The sequence below is a fragment of the Rhincodon typus genome, chromosome 27, assembly GCF_021869965.1.
Source record: "Rhincodon typus isolate 14 chromosome 27, sRhiTyp1.1, whole genome shotgun sequence".
Taxonomy (NCBI): domain Eukaryota; kingdom Metazoa; phylum Chordata; class Chondrichthyes; order Orectolobiformes; family Rhincodontidae; genus Rhincodon; species Rhincodon typus.
In genome coordinates this window covers 38591502-38609182 of record NC_063358.1, presented here as the reverse complement: position 1 = coordinate 38609182, position 17681 = coordinate 38591502, and the positions used below count along the sequence as shown (strand labels likewise).

At 44.1% G+C, this 17681-nt stretch overlaps 1 protein-coding gene across 1 annotated transcript in view; it reads left to right on the top strand.

Moving 5' to 3' along the window:
• LOC109928097 (mitogen-activated protein kinase kinase kinase 5-like) overlaps nt 1-17681 on the top strand; it is a 151241-nt gene that overhangs the window by 61015 nt on the left and 72545 nt on the right. Inside the window, exons 8-9 of the mRNA XM_048612962.1 lie at nt 11142-11254; nt 17315-17474. Coding sequence (XP_048468919.1) covers nt 11142-11254; nt 17315-17474 — 273 coding nt within the window. The remainder of the gene's footprint in view (nt 1-11141; nt 11255-17314; nt 17475-17681) is intronic.

Below are 17681 nucleotides of genomic sequence, written 5' to 3'. Positions count from 1 at the left end.
CCTATCCATCACTGACCCACTCCTATCCATCACTGACCCACTCCTATCCATCGCTGACCCACCCCTATCTATCACTGACCCACTCCTATCCATCACTGACCCACTCCGATCCATCGCTGACCCACTCCTATCTATCACTGACCCACTCCTATCCATCACTAAGCCAACTGCTATCCACCACTGACCCATTCCTATCCATTACTGACACACCTCTATCCAACGCTGACCCACCTCTATCCATCACTTACCCATTCCTATCCGTCACTTACCCATTCCTATCTATCACTGACCCATTCCTATCCATCACTGACCCATTTCTCTCCATCACTGACCCATTTCTCTCCATCACTGACCCATTACTTACCCATTCCTATCCATCACTGACCCATTCCTATCCATCACTGACCCACACCTCTCCATCACTGACCCACACTTATCCATCACTGACCCATTCCTATCCATTACTTACCCATTCCTATCCATCACTGACCCATTCCTATCCATCACTGACCCACACCTCTCCATCACTGACCCACACTTATCCATCACTGACCCCTTCCTATCCACCAGTGACCCCTTCCTATCCATCACTGACCCACTCCTATCCATCACTGACCCACACCTATCCATCACTGACCCCCTCCTATCCATCACTGACTCACACCTATCCATCACTGACCCCTTCCTATCCACTACTGACCCCCTCCTATCCATCACTGACCCACCCCTATCCATCACTGACCCACCCCTATCCATCACTGACCCACTCCTATCCATCACTGACCCCCTCCTATCTATCACTGACCCACTCCTATCCATCACTGACCCCCTCCTATCCATCACTGACCCCCTCCTATCCGTCACTGACCCACCCCTATCCGTCACTGACCCACTCCTATCCGTCACTGACCCACTCCTATCCATCACTGACCCACTCCTATCCCTGACTGACCCACCCCTATCCATCACTGACCCACTCCTATCTATCACTGACCCACTCCTATCCGTCACTGACCCACTCCTATCCATCTCTGTCTCACTGCTTTTACTTTGCCTTCCTGGCCACCGCCTGCATTGGGAGTGCTCTGCCAGTTACCCACACCTGCACTGCTTCCAGGTTTAGCTCCCAAGGCAGCTTTCTCAATGACCCATTCCCCCCATCCCAGCCCACTTCTAATAGAGAGCTGTCCCTCCTGTGCTGAACAGGATTGCAATGGTATGGTCTTACTTTCATTTGTGCAAAGTATATGGGCATCACTGGGAAGGTCAGCACTCACTGTCCGTCTTAATTGCCCTGGAGGAGCTGATGGTGAGCTGCCCTCTTGAACCACTGTTGTCTGTGTAGAGACAGCCGTAATGCCATTAAGAAGGGAGTTTCATGGTTTTGACGCAGTGACAACGGAGGAAATTCCAAGATGGCCATTGTCTTAGAGGGGACCTTGGAGGTGCTGGTGTTTTCATATATCTGCTATCCTTGTCCTTCTAGATGGTAGTGGCCATGGGTTTGGAATGTGCTATCTGAAAAGCCTTGCTCACTCTTTATAAAAGATCTTGTAGATGGTACACACTGCTGGTACTGAGCATAGTGAAGGGAATGACTGTTGAAGGTGGTGAATGGGTTGCTTTGTCCTGGATGGTGTCAAGCTTCTTGAGTGTTGTTGGAGCTGTACCCATCCAGGCAAGTGGGGAGTATTCCATCACACTTCTGACTTGTGCCTTATAGATGATGAGCACAGGTTTGGGGGGTCAGGAGATAAGCTACGTGCTGCAGGATTCCTAATCTCTGACCTCGTCTTGTAGTCACTGTATTTATATGGCTAGTGCAGTTCATTTTTGGGGGATGGTAGTGCCACTGGATTTGGAGGGACTATGAATAGATTCTCCCACTGAAGATAGTCATTGCCTGGTATTTGTGTGGTGTGAATGTTCCTTGTCACTTTTCAGCACAAGCCTGAATATTATCCAGGTCTTGCTTCATTTGGATACGAATTACTCCACGGATCTTAGGAGTGGCAAATGGTGCTGAACATTGTGCAATCATTGGCAAACATAGTGCCTTCAAACCTCATGATGGAGGGAAGGTCATTGATGAAGCAGCTGAAGATGGTTGGGCCTAGGATACTCCCATGAGGAACTCCTGCAGAGATTTTGCTGCATTCTGAACTCCTGACTTGAGAGATAGTGGGAACTGCGGATGCTGGAGTCTGAGATAACAAGGTGTGGAGCTGGATGAACACAGAAGGCCAGGCAGCATCAGAGACCTGCTCCTGGTGACATTGTAACCGTGTATCAGCGCAAGCTGTTGAAAGGATCCTTAAACTCAAGATCAAATAACACTTCATTATGAAGTGTCACAGTGTTATTATGTCACAAATCAAGGCTGTTCGGCCCATTGAGTTACAGCTAGCTCTCTATGTAGTATAATCCTATCAACCCCACTCTCTTGCTATGTCCCCATAGCTCTACAAGTTTATTTCTCTCAAGTGCCTGGCCAGTTTTCAATTGAAATGATCGATTGTCTCCACTTCTGCCACCCTCGCAAGTAATAGGCTCCAGGTCACTAACACACGGTGTATTTAAAAAAAAAATCTTCCTCGCATCTCCTCTGTATCTCTTGCCCAAAATTTTAAATTTTTCTCCCCCAGTCCTTGTGCAATCAGCTGATGGGAACTGCTTTTCTCTGCCAACCTCACTTTGACCAATCATTACCTTGCCCATCTCCAACAAATCTCCCCTCAATTTCCTTGGCTCCAAAGTGAACAACCCCAAATTTGCCTTGTGACCTTCATCCCAAAATCCATCATCCCCAGAACCATTCTGATAAATCTCCTCTGCGCCCTCTCAAAAACCCTCACGTCTTCCCAAAACTGCACAGAACAAAGTGTTATAGTTCTACTTGACCTTGATTTGGTCAAATTTGAGATCATCACATGTTTACTGTTTCCTGTCAGTCAGTAACTGTGATCACTGAGGCATCTGTACTAAATACCAAAACCAGACTTAGAGTCATAGAGCCATACAGCATGGAAACAGACCCTTTGGTCCAACCCGTCCATACTGCCAACATTCCCAAACTAAACTAGATCCACTTGCCTGCATTTGGCCCACATCCCTCTTAAACCTTTCCTACTCATGGACTTATCCAAATGTCTTTTAAATGTTTTACTGTACCTTCTATTCATGAACTTATATAAATGTCTTTTAAACGTTGTAACTGTACCTGCATCTACCACTTCTCCAGAAGTTTATACCAAACACTTTCTTTGTAAAAAAACACAGGTTCTGAATTCTGTCTTTCAGTTCGGCTGGTTTTGATATTTGATAGAGTTCTGCAATCTCAAACTGACCAATGCAGATTATTTAAGATCCAAATATGGAAAAAATGTGAAACAAATTGGCTTACAATAAAAACAAAATGGCTCTTTTTAAAGGAAATCTGACGGCTGATTCCTCAAGAAGGGAAAAGGTTCTGCGCATAGATACTGCTTGAAAGATATTGTCCTTTCATTTGTCGAACACACTGCGATCAGATGATACCCTGTATGGAAGCCAGCTCTCGACACAGCTCAAAGACAGCGAATGTTGCAGTACTGAATGGGACAGGGTTCAGAAAGATGGCCAGCTTTAGCACAAACACCAGAAGCTTGCGTCTTTGTCAAAACACTCATAAACATGTAGGGTTCGGTTTTTCCATCTCTGGTCTATTTTGAGAGTAAAGAGGGGAACCCTCCTGGTCCGTTGCCTCCCTCACTTCAAAGCTCCAGTGCAGGAAACACGGTGTAGAGGATGAGTTATTGCAGTCAGTGCTGAGCATGAGTGAACAGATGCAGGTGGGAAGCACACACCATGTAGTTGAGGGCAAGCTTAGATCCTAGCTCTGCTGAACTTCAGAGCCCTGCTGAAAGGCTCAACCTTTAAACAATAAAAAACAGAAACTGCTGGAGAAACTCAGCAGGTCTGCAGCATCCGTGGAAAGAAAACAGAGTTATTATTCGATTCCAATGGCCCTTCTCAGAACAGTGAACAGAACAGATGCTGTGTTTCTCCAGTAATTTCCGTTCTTGTTTCAGCTTTCCAACATCCGCAGTTTTTTTAGTCTTTAAACGCTAAAGTTGCTTTCTGTGGATCAGTGGTTTCTGAATGTTTTGAACTGACTTCCTGAGAACCCACAACTATCTGGGGGAGTTGGAGCAGTCCACTGCCAAATGATGTGGGATTCTGGTCTTAGGTGTTGACAATCTGTAATCAGTCATAAAAGTGTATGCTGCCAGTTATTTATGTGAAGCCTCCTTGTACTGGCCTGTAGCACCAGCCCACAGTAACCCTCACTTGAAGAATGCTCTCTCTAAGAAATAGGCATGAAACCATTCAATAGGCTAGAATTCCTCTCACTCTTTAAGCTCTGTGACATGTTTTGCCTTGGACACATTTCATCCCCATCATCACCACGACCACCCCCACCCCAGCTCTCCTTCTCAGTTATAAGACCATAAGACATAGGAGCAGAAATTAGGCCATTCAGCCCATTGAGTCTGCTCCACCATTCAATTATGTCTGATAAGTTTCTCAACCCCATTCTCCAGCTTTCTCCCCATAACCCTTGATCCCCTTGGCAATCAAGAACCTATCTACCTCTGTTTTAAATGTACTCAATGACCTGGCCTCCACAGCCTTCTGTGGCTGTGAATTCCATAGATTCACCACACTCTGGCTGAAGCCGTTTCTCCTTATCTCTGTTCTAAAAGGTGTTTCCTTTATGGGTGGCATGGCAGCTCAGTGCTTAGCACTGCTGCCTCACAGCGCCAGGGACCTGAGTTTGGTTCCAGCCTCGGGCAACTGTCTGTGTGGTGTTTGCACATTCTCCCCGTGTCTGTGCGGGTTTTGTCCAGTTTCCTCCCGCAATCCAAAGATGTGCAGGTTAGGGTGGAATGGCCGTGCTAAATTGCCCGTAATGCACAGGGATGTTTAGGTCAGGTGGGTTAGATAGGGGAATGGGTCTGGGTGGGATGCTCTTTGGAGGGGCACAGTGGACTTGTTGGGCTGAAGGATCTGTTTCCACACTGTAGGGATCCTATGATATGACTTTGTCAGATACATTAGAGACATTTAAGCGACTCTTAGATAGGCACATGGATGATAGTATAATGTAGGGTATGCAGGGTAGTTTGATCTTAGTAGGATAATAAGTCAGCACAACATCATAGGCTGAAGGGCCTGTACTGTGCCGTACTGTTCTATGCCGTACTGTTCTATGTACTCTAAGGCTGTGCCCTCAGGTCCTAGTCTCTCCTACCAATAGAAACATCTTCCCATCATCCACTCTGTTCAGTCCATTCAGTATTCTGTAACTTTCAATTAGATTCCACCTCATCCTTCTAACCTCCATCGAGTATAGACCCAGAGTCCTCAAATGTTCCTCATATGTTAAGCTTTTCATTCCTGGGACCATTCTCGTGAACCTCCTCTGAACCTGCTCCAGGGCCAGTACACCCTTCCTGAGATATGGGGCCCAAAACTGCACACAATATTCTAAATGTGACCTGACCAGAGCCTTATAGAGCCTCAGAAATACTTCCCTGCTTTTATATTCAAGTCCTCTCAAAATAAATGCCAACATTGCATTTGTCTTCCTAACTATCAACCTGCAGGTTTACCTTGAGAGAATCCTGGATGAGAACTCCCAAGTCTCTTTGCACTTCAGATTCCTGAATTTTCTTCCGATTTAGAAATTAGTCCATGCTTTTAATCTTCTTACTAAAGTGCATAACCTCACACTTTCCCACGTTGTACTCCATCTGCCACTTCTTTGCCCACTGACCCTTGCGGAACACCACTTGTCACTGGCTGCCATCCGGAGAAAGACTCTTTAATCCCCACTCTCTGCTTTCTGCCAGACAGCCAATCTTCAATCCATGCTAGCGCCTTGCCTCTAACACCATGGGCCCTTATCTTACTCAGCAGCCTCCTGTGCGGCACCTTGTCAAAGGCCTTCTTGAAGTCCAGGTAGATGACATCCAGTGGCTCTCCTTGGTCTACCCTGCTTGTTACTTCCTCAAAGAATTTTAGCAGATTTGTCAGGCATGACCTCCCCTTGATGAAACCATGCTGACTTTGCCCTACTTTACTGTGCACGTCCAAGTATTCAGAAATCTCATCCTCCACAATGGACTCTAAAATCTTACCCACAACAGATGCTGGGCTAATCGGCCTGTAATTTTCTGTCTTTTGCCTTAATCCCTTTTTAAACAGGGGTGTCATGTTAGCGATTTTCCAGTCCTCTGGGACCCTCCCTGACTCTAGTGATTCCTGAAAGATCACCACTAACACCTCCACGATCTCTTCAGCTAGCTCCTTAAGAACTCTGGGGTGTAGTTAATCTCATCCTGGTGATTTATCCACCTTCAGGACATTCAGTTTTTGTAGCATCTTCTCCTTGGTGATGGCCACCATACTCAGGTCTACCCCCTGACTCTCAAATTTATGGGATATTACTCATGTCTTCCACTGTGAAGACCGATGCGAAGTAATTTTTCAGTTCCTCAGCCATTTCCTTGTTCCCCACTACTATCTCTCCACTGTCATTTTCCAATGGTCCAATGTCCACTTTTGCCTCGCTTTTGCCCTTTATATATCTAACGAAGCTCTTACAGTCTTCATTTATATTACTGGCTAGCTTACCCTCATATTTAATCTTCTCCCTCCTTATTTCTTTTTTTGATGCCCTCTGTTGGTCTTTGTAAGCTTCCTAATCCTTTGGTTTCCCACTGCCCTTCACCACATTACATGCTTTCTCTTTTGCTTTTATGCTACCCCTGACTTCCTTAGTCAGCCATGGTTGCCTCATCCTCCCTGTACCGTGCTTATTTTTCCCATGGATGAATTTTTGCTGTGTCTCCTGAATTACTCCCAGAAACTCCTGCCATTGTTTGTTCCACAGTCTTTCCTGCGAAGCTCTTCTAGTCAATTCTGCCCAGCTCCTCCATCATGCCTCTGTAGTCGCCTTTATTCAGCTGTATTACCATTATCTCTGATTCTGTCTTCTCCCTCTCAAACTGCAGAGTAAATTCAATCATATCATGATCACTGCCTCCTAAGGGCTCCTTCACCTTAAGCTCCCTTATCAAGCCTGCCTCATTGCACAACACTAAATCTAGTACTGCCTGTTCCCTAGTGGGCTCCACCACAAGCTGCTCGAAAAAGCCATCTCGTACTCTTTCCACAAATTCATTTTCTTGCAACCACTACCAACCTGATTTTCCCAACCCACCTGCATATTGAAATCCCCCATGATCACCCTAACTTTGCCTTTCTTCCCATCTTTTCTCTCTCCTGGTGTATCTTGCATCCAAGCTCCTGACTACTGTTTGGAAGCCTGTACATAATTCCAACTACGGTTTTTTTTTTACCTATGCGGTTCCTCAACTCCGTTGCACTTTCTCTCTCAATCTCTGTCTGTATCACTGTCTCTATCTCAGTTTCAATCCTTCTACCCTCAACCCTCTGTGCCCTTAACCTGTAAATTCTTTCATGATGCACTGATTTCAGGCAGTGCCACAGTGTGAAAGTCACTAGAGTAGCAGCCCAGAGCCCCAGGTTAATGTTCTGCGGTACATGAGTTCAAATCCCACCACAGCAGATGGTGAATTTGAAATCAATAAAAATCTGAAATAAAACGTTAGCTTAATGCAGACCATCTAACCACAATGTGGATTGTTATAAATAAAAATCCACCTGGTTTGCTAATGTCCTTCAGGGAAGGAAATCTGCCATTCTTACCAGGTGTGTGACTCCAGACTCGCAGCAGTGTGATTGATTCTTAACTGCTCTCTGGGCAATTAAGGATGGGCAATAAATGCTGGCCAGTGTTAGCTATATCTCATGAGTGAGTTTTTACAAAAAAAGAGGAATTTCTGGTGAGCTTTGTCTTGGAAAGGCTGTTGGAGCTTGTATCGTCACTATCCATAGTTCCAGACCACAGTCTGCACGTAAAAGTGCATGTTGCCATAGTGACTCGTAGTCTTGAGTGAACTAGAACATACAATTCCTGACAATGCCTGATAGATCAAAGACTGCAGTGAACCATAGAACATGGAGTACTTCACATTCAATTGATTCTGCTATATTACCAGTGATTACATTCCGATGATTTATGTAAGCAATGAACTATGGGGTGCCAAAAAGGATTTCACAACAGAATATCTGCTTCATAGAATCCCTACAGTGTGGAAACAGGCCCTTCGACCCAACAAGTCCACACTGAACCTCAGAGCATCCCACCCAGACCCATCCCCCTATAACCCATCTAATCTACACCTCCCTGAACACTACGGGCAATTTAGCATGGCCAGTCCACCTAACCTGCACATCTTTGGACTGTGGAAGGAAACCGGAGCACCCGGAGGAAACCCACGCAGACACGGGGAGAACGTGCAAACTCCACACAGACAGTCACCCGAGGCTGGAATTTAAACCGGGTCCCTGGCACTGTGAGGCAGCAGTGCTAACCACTGTGCCACCGTGCCGCCCACCGTGCTTATCATGACTTTTAGGCTGTAGAAGGTGGGTCGTTCCTTTTAATGCAAGGAGCAGATTAAAAGTCTTGACACAAACCAATATTTGGAGCCAGAAGGGAATTGGAGAGAAACTGATGTTAAATAGTAGAGGCTATTGGAGATGAACACTTCTAGCAATGTTTGACCTACATTTGGTGACCCCTTAGAAAACTGATTTGATGATCAATGAGCTCAATCAATATTTTATCAGATGTCCTGGTGCAAAGCATTTGAGGAAATATTTGAAGAGAAATTGTTCGGGGAAACAATTAATGTGATTAATTATATAATTCTTTTCAAAGTGGCGTGGGTCACGTTTCCTGACAGAGCAGTTCATTCTGATTTGCGCATTCCAGAACTTCTTTTCCTTGAAATGTTGCAACAGGCAACTCCCAATGGAAAGCCTGCAGCCTCCTACAACCTAAAACCTAAACTGATGTGTGTCATAAATGGGATGCAGTGTTCACAATCTATTTGGTTAGGGCAGATATAGTCCCAGTGCAAAATACTGCAGGTTCTGGAATTGTGAACTGAAGGTAATCAGAGAATATAGGAAATACTCAGCCAATCACGTGGTATCCGAGGGAGTGGGAGAGAGAAACAGAAACTGAGCTTAAAACATTTTTGGGTCAATTGTGTCAAAGTTTAAAGAAGTTGGAATTTCTCTTCTAAAAATTGTTGGTCTCTAGAGATGTCATAAAAATATGATGCATGGCCCAACTCATAGATGCTGTAGCATGAAATTGAATAAGAACTGGAATGCAAAAGCAAAGTTTAATGTAGTCAAAAAGGAAATCAGACCAACAGCTGTAGTTAAAACTCTCTGGTATCTTAAATTGTTCTCTCCAGCAAAATTTTTAATTGAACTTCCACCAAGTCTTTAACACAAGCTCAGTCTCATGCATACCCAAGGAGTTGCAGGTGGAGATAAATGTGAGGTGTTGCATTTTGGAAAGGCAAATCAGGGCAGAACCTATGCACTTAATGGCAAGGTCCTGGAGAGTGATGCTGAACAAAGAGAACTTGGAGTACAGTTTCACAGTTCCTTGAAAGTGGAGTTGCAGGTAGACAGGATGGTGAAGAAGCTGTTTGGTATGCTCGCCTTTATTGGTCAGTGCAGCTGTACAGGACATTGATTAGGCAACATATGGAATACTGCATTCAGTTGTGTTCTCCCTGCTATATGAAGGATGTGGTGAAACTTGAAAGCGTTCAGAAGAGATTTACAAGGATATTGCCAGAGTTGGAGGGTCTGAGCTATAGGGAGAGGCTGAATAGCCTGGGGCTATTTTCCCTGGAGTATTGGAAGCTGAGGTTTGACCTTATTGAGGTTTATAAAATCATGAGGAGCATGGAAAAAGGGTGAATAGACAAGGCCTTTTCCCTGGGATAGGGCAGTCCAAAAATTGGAGGGCACAGGTTTAAGGTGAGAAGGGAAGGATTTAAAAGGGACCTAAGGGGCAACTTTTTCACACAGAGGGTGGTGTGTGTATGGACTGAGCTGCCAGAGGAAGTGGTGGAGACTGGTATAAGTACAACATTTAAAAGGCATCTGGATGGGTGTATGAATAGGTAGGTTTTAGAGGGATATGGGCCATATGCTGCGAAATGGGACTAGATAAATTTAGGATTAATCTGGTTGACGTTGACGAGTTGGACCAAAGAGTCTGTTTCCATGCTGTACATCTCTATGACTCTATGCTCAGAGATTTGTTTTACGATAGATTCCTCCAAGTGGAATTCGACTGGGTGAAATATAGAGCTGACCAAAGAATCATAGTCCACTGACTGCCCAGCGATATCCGGTACTGATTGCTCCATTGGTAAAAATGTAAAGATTCCAGTAACACACCAGGTCACTGCATTTCAGAGCGAATGCTTCATGACTGTTTAGCACTTTGTGACAATACTATGGCTTTAAGAGATGTATTTTGTCCTGTTTTTGTTTTGAAGAGAGGTTTTAAGGCAGAGGTCCCGAGCTGTCTATTTGGCTATAATAAAGTAAACAGCTTGTGAGGCATTAGGTTTTTTCTTTAAAAGTTGGAACAATAGAAGCAGCCTGAATGGGTGAGGTCAATCTCCCACAGAACCAAGATTTTTAGTTTTAGTTTTTTTCAGTAGCAGTTGCTGGGATCTTGAAGCTGGGTTTGGAAAATGAAATACATCTCTCCCTGCTGCTGTCTCTCTCTGAGTTTTCTTTTGATGTTTTTTCCTCCTACACTGGAGAGTTGCCTGTGAGACAATTTAATTTCTGAATTTACCTTTGCCAAGGGTGTATTTATGGGATGTTATTATGTTGGAACAGTTACTGTTCAGTAGTTAAATAATCAGTTATTCTGCTAACTTTGCAATTAGAGTTAATTATTCCAATTTCTTCTTTATTTTATTGTATTTTTTTCTTTTGTTGTATAGTGAATGAATAAAGTGTATTTTGCTTCAAATCTGGTAGTTTGACCAATCAGTTTTCATCCAGAATGCAATGCCTGGCACTTGCCTTTTAAATAAGAAAAAGTTAGGATCTAGGTTATCTTCTTAATATATTTTAGGGTTTGGTCTGGTCCATGACACTTTGCTGTTCTCTCCCTGCAGGTATGGGATGGCCTTTGAGCATGAGCCCACACTGCACTCAGGGATTAATGTTGCTGTGTTCCTCATGGCAGCCGGCCATAAATTTGACACCTCACCTGAACTTCGGAAGATAGGTAACGTTTATTGTAATATCAGTTCTTTGGACTGCATGAGTTAATGATGCATGATCTGCACAGAACTTCATCCCCGCAGAATCAGCCTTACAAAGCTTTGGATGCATATTCTGTACTTAACAAGAAATACAAAGTTTGTTTCTAGGAAGCTGTTTGAATTGGCATCAGGATGGATACCAGCAAATCCTGACCAATTAGAAATACTCAGCTCGTCGGGCACCGTTAACACAGATGGGAGAGAGAAACAATGAGAACTCTGTTATGTGACAAAGTGAACCTCATGACTCTATGACTATGAGGTTAATTCTGTTTCTCTCTCCCCACAGGTGTTATCAGATGCGTTGAATATTTCCAGCATTTTCTATTTGTATTCTAGATTTTCAGCATCTGGAGAACTTTGCTTTTGTATTCCTGTTCTTATTCATACAATTTTATCCCCAAGTACTCCAGCTTTTGTTGAGTTTGTCCATGCATAATGATTTTATGACGTCTGAAGAGACCAATAACTTTCCAAAGAGAAATTCTAACTTTTTAATAGCTGAAAGGATAACACATCAAGACTTAATGCTTTAAAAAATCCTTTACTGCATCAAATAATAAATAAAATGCTATTGTCTGTTGGCAACTTATATTTTAAACCATGGTAACAAGGAGTGCCTTGTTATTTATCGCACATTGCTTTCCTCATAGAGTTAGAATTCTTTTAGCAACAGTTCATAGTTGCACGCAGCTCCCAATAAGTTGCTTCCTATAACTTTTCCAAGCTGGGAAGCTTCTAATCCCAGTTTCTAATCACCACGAATATAATACTGTAGACTGTCCCTCAAATTCCAAGCTAGGCAAATCTTCCAGCCTTTTTAACTCTTCACAAACCTGGTTTTCAAACTGAGTATGAACTCCCTTCCAAGTTCTGTGGGGTAAACAACAGAGCCTGCAATTTCTCGAATATTGCAGGCTTGGCTAATTTCACTCCTTGCTGTCTACGTCTGCAGACTACATCAAATAAACCTGTATATGCCATCTGTAATATTGCTGATTTTTTAGGGAAGCCTCTCACCTGATCTCAAGATGACTTCATCTACTTCCTTCTCCATGGAAACAGGGAACTCAATAGCCCTGCATCTTAGTCAAAATGTTAATTAGTTGTCTTATATCATAACTTCTTTTTAGCCTGTAGGTAAAGGAATAGTTTACTGTGGACATATTTGCAACTTGATATTAATACCATCTCTTTCTGGGACCTTTGGGGACTCAAAGACTGCTTCTTGTAAAATTCAGAAACGTCATCATTCTCAGGTATAAATACTTTGCACCTCCCACTCAAAAGGTTAATCAGAATCAATTTCTGATCTCGAGCAAGTAAACCACCCAAGCTAAATATTGTGCAGTCCCCGGCCCATGTCATTTTAAAAACACTTTCATTTACCCTCCATTTGAAGTCACAGTTTCAATCTATAACACTCGTGCAAACCAAAAGGTTTAACTCTAAAACATCATTATCCTATGAACCACACAAGTCTATTAGCGAGCTGTGGGAATTTAAGGCAGAAATAGATTGACCTCCTGATTAGTCAAGAATCTAAGGGTATTGGGAGTGGGTGAAAAGGTAGCTTTCAGGCCATAGTGAGATCAGCTATGATCTTACTGAATGGCAGACCAGATTTGAGGGACTGAATGGCCTAATCTTACTCTAAGCTTGTATGTGTTTACCGTAAAGGAATTGCATGAGATGATTCATTTGCCTAATACTTGACCATTCCTCAATCCCAGTGACTTTGCAGGGCTCAAGCAGGCTATTAAGGGTGAAACTCGAATGTTTTATTTACGAGCTGCCGTGATCTAATTCCATCCCTAATTTCTTTTTCTTTTAACTTTCAAACCATTTGTTAATTTGAAATGTGGATTAGGTTTTGCCTGTCTCTTGTGTAAATTTTTGCCCAGATTTAAAAATAATGTTTTCAGTAAAAGATAACTTATCTTCGCAGCACTGTTTTCTCATGGGCCTTGAGATTTTCTCAGTTTGAAATTTGGTTTGGGTTATTAAATTGTGTTAAAGAATTATAGACAGGATTGCACTCTTTTTGTTAGGAAGGCCAATGAAGGTTAGATTGCTGAGTTTCTTTTGCACTGTGATTTTCTGTAGCATGCTACCCAATTGTTGCTACACGTGAAAGTCTCACTGTTTGATATTTGTTGTCACATGTCCTGAGATAGGGTGAAAAGTGTTGCTTTGCGTGCTATACAGGCCGATCGTACTGTACAAAGTGCATCAGAGGAGCAGAACAGAGTGCAGAACATAGAACATGAAACAATGCAGCACAGTACAGGCCCTTCGACCCACGATGTTGTGCTGACCTATTATCCTACTCTAAGATCAAACTACCCTGCATACCCTACATTTTATTATCATGCATGTGCCTATCCAAGAGTCACTTAAATGTTCCTAATGTATCTGACTCTACTACCACCACTGGCAGCACATTCTATGCACCCACCACTCTCTGTGTAAAAAACCTGACTCTGACATCTCCCCTATACCTTCCTCCAATCACCTTAAAATTATGCCCCCTTGTAATAGTCATTTCTGCTCTGGGAAAAAGTCTCTGGCCTATTGTTTACAATTGATTTACTGTTGAGAGGATGTTTGTATAGTGCCACTGTTGAACTTCATAGTAATTACAGTAGATATTGCCACCTTAGCGTGGGTGGCTCAATTTATCTACAGGAGACATGAACAGAATGATATGCTTATAACGTTTAAAAAAAACACAACTCACATGGAGCTGGCATAAGCTCTTTAAATTATTACTGTGCTGTGCATTCTACTAAAGAGATATTTAGGTAGAAATTGCACCCAGTTTTAGTGGCAGTGTATCACTCACATACCATCCACTCTTGTATTTCACTGCTGCTATTGCTGGGTCTACAATGTACTTAAGTATCTGTACCCTGCAAGCTGAGCTCCTGCATGCCCTGTCTGAAGCCCATAGACTTTGTTCACAATGGAGGTTACATTGAGTATTGTTACAGAATCAGAAGTTACAGAAGAAGGACCAATGTGAATGCACTAACGGCAGCTTTTCAACAAGCTTATAGCTAATATCACTTTTGTACTGTGCTCTTTCATAAGTGTGGCACAGTGGCTCAGTAGTTAACTCTGCTGCCTTACAGCACCAGGGACCCAGGTTCAATTCCACCCTTGGGTGACTGTCTGTGTGGAGTTTGCACATTCTCCCCGTGTCTGCGTGGGTTTCCTCCAGGTGCTCTGGTTCCCTTCCACGGTCCAAAGATGCCCCTGTTGGGTGGATTGGCCATGGGAAGTTGTCTAGAAATGTGCAGGCTGGGTGGGTTAGCCATGGGAAATGCAGGGTTACAGGGAATGGGTCTGGGTGATGGTCTTCAGGAAGTCAGTGTGTGGACTCAATGGGCCAAATTGCCTGTTTCCACACTGTATCTATATAGTAGGATCTTCAGACCTATTTGGTACAAGTCTAACTGCTTCGCTAATACTCATAAAGGATGACAACCTGGTGTTCTTATTAACCATTTTAGATTTCAGCAGAGAACAAATTGCATCCATACGGTTTTATGAAACCTTTGGGCAATTAGGAGTGGATAATAAATGCCAACCTTGCCAGTGGTACCCATATCCCCAGAAGTTCACAGAATTCGATTGGTGTTACCAGTTCACATGTGTACACAACATCAAACAGATGTTCACCTGGATATCTGTTAATGTGGTATACTGTATCCGCTGTTCCCGATGTGGCCTCCTCTACATTGGGGAAACCAAGCGGAGGCTTGGGGACCACTTTGTGGAACACCTACGCTCGGTTCGCAACAAACAAGTACACCTCCCAGTCGCGAACCATTTCAACTCCTCCTCCCATTCCTTGGACGATATGTCCATCCTGGGCCTCCTCCAGTGCCACAACGATACCACCCGAAGGTTGCAGGAACAGCACCTCATATTTCGCTTGGGAACCCTGCAGCCCAATGGTATCAATGTGGACTTCACAAGTTTAAAATCTCACCTCCCCCTACCGCATCCCAAAACCAGCCCAGCTCGTCCCTGCCTCCCTAACCTGTCCTTCCTCCCACCTATCCCCTCCTCCCACCCCAAGCCCCACCCCCATCTCCTACCTACTAGCCTCATCCCGCCTCCTTGACCTGTCTGTCCTCGTTGGACTGACCTATCTCCTCCCTAACTCCCCACGTACACTCATCCTTACTGGCTCCATTCCTGCCTCTTTGACCTGTCTGTCTCCTCTCCACCTATCTTCTCCTATATCCATTTTCTGTCTGCCTCCCCCTCTCTCCCTATTTATTTCAGAATCCCCTTTCCCTCCCCCATTTCTGAAGAAGGGTCTGGACCCAAAACGTCAGCTTTCCTGCTCCTCTGATGCTGCATGGCCTGCTGTGTTCATCCAGCTCTACACCTTGTTATCCATTCACATTATCCTGCAGTAAGCCCATCATAATAACAGGATCAAACCATTCAGCCCCTCGAATCTACTGCACCATCTTAGATCATCCACCTCAATGCCTTTTTCCCGCATTATCCCCATAGATGTCATTAGTACGTCTACATCACTGGTAAAGCTGGGACATACTGCCCAGTCCTCCTTGCCCTGAGCTGATGCTATTGGGATGTTCTGCACTTTGTGTGCTGTGGTGGACCCCACCCTGCTGTTCACATCCAGGATTTAGACCCAGAAGTAGCAGTGACTCATAATCCGCTACCTCCAGATCCAAATGTCCTCATCCAGAGCTCAGACCCACAATCCTCCATTTTATTTTCTGTCCCTCCTCCACACTGGACGGCATGAGATCGGGCCCTCATTCCACATTTGCAACAATATTAGGATCGTAGATTTTGACTGCACAAGTGGCCATTCAACCCATCAACTCTCTGCAAGAACAGTTCACCTGATGCCTTTTCCTCTGTAGCCCTGTACAATAACTACAGAGGCTGGTATCCTGTCACCAAGTCACTCTTTACCTTCTTGTGCTCAGTACACTGATTGTGACCAGCTAGCTTGGAGTCAATCCCTGAACAGAGGAGATTCTGATTCCCCTGTTTATATGTGTTTTTTGTGAGACACAGTAAAAAAACACCAGGTGTGCACCACCAGGAAAGTCACCCATGTGACCAACGCATCAGTCTCAGGCATTGCTCCGTCCCCTGTTTATATTGCTCAGCCAGCGCTTCCTGATTGACCCGGGTTAATGACTCCAATCGAGGACTTTGTAGTCAATGAGAACCACTTCGTTCCAATCACCACATGCTGCAAGTTTATTTTCTCTTCGGATGGGAATCCAATTTCCCTTTTGAAAGCCTCAATTGAAGCTGCCTTTGCTTCCCTCTGAGACAGTGCATTCCAGACCCTGACCACTTTCTGGTAACTGTGGTAATTCTGACCCTGGCAGAGGCTCCCTGCTCACAGGGACCAGCTCGAGATCCAAAAGCCACTGCCTGCTGAAGCAGGGTGGCGTGAGATGCTGTTCTCGTGAAGCTACTGTTTGATTGGTAGGAATGAGCCAGAACTTGGTGACTGGCAATCCACCTGGGCTTCTCCTCCTCACAATCACTGACCCATTTGTACATTAACACTGGCATCAGTCTATCTCCATTATGTTTCAGCAAATCCTAACCCATTATCATGGGAACACACTTGTGTGCTTCGGGCATATTTAGTATCCCTGGATGTGTTACAGTGCAGTATGTTTTAATAGAGTGAGATTCTTAGTGAGTAGCAATCAGTTTGATCAATATGGTTGCACACTTTGAAATGGTCCGAGCAAGCCATTTTGTTCAAGGGCAGTTAAAGATGGGCAACAAATTGCCAGTGATGCCCATTTTGCATGAAAGAGTAAAGAACGCCTTCCAATAGCCTTGCTTGATGGCTCTGTTTGACACTTGGAGTTTACACACGGTTTTGCTGTTCGTTTGTGAGGAATTCCGCAGCTAAAGTGAATTTGCTCAGAATGGCTCCCACACACATTCAAAATGTTTCTCGGGACTTGTATCATAACGGAACTGGTTTTGGGATTGTGCAGGTATGAAGCTGAGCAGCTTGCTGGGACGGAAGGGAAGTCTGGAGAAGATGCAGTTCTACTGGGACGTGGGCTTTTTCTTGGGCGCCAGCATCTTATTCAATGACCGGACAAAGATCATTCAGGCCTCGGAGAAGCTGTACAGATTGAATGCACCTGTCTGGTGAGTCAGGACTCCGTGTTTGAATCTAAAACGATCACTGCAAACTCCATTCCAAAGAAACAATTTCACCATCACAGTGACATTTACATACCAGCCAAACTCACTTGCAGTGAATCAAGTTCCTTGTCCAAACATGACAGTGCTTAATGTCCATACCTGAAACTGAATGACCTTTCAATTTCCCCTGAAATTACTTTATTCATGTTT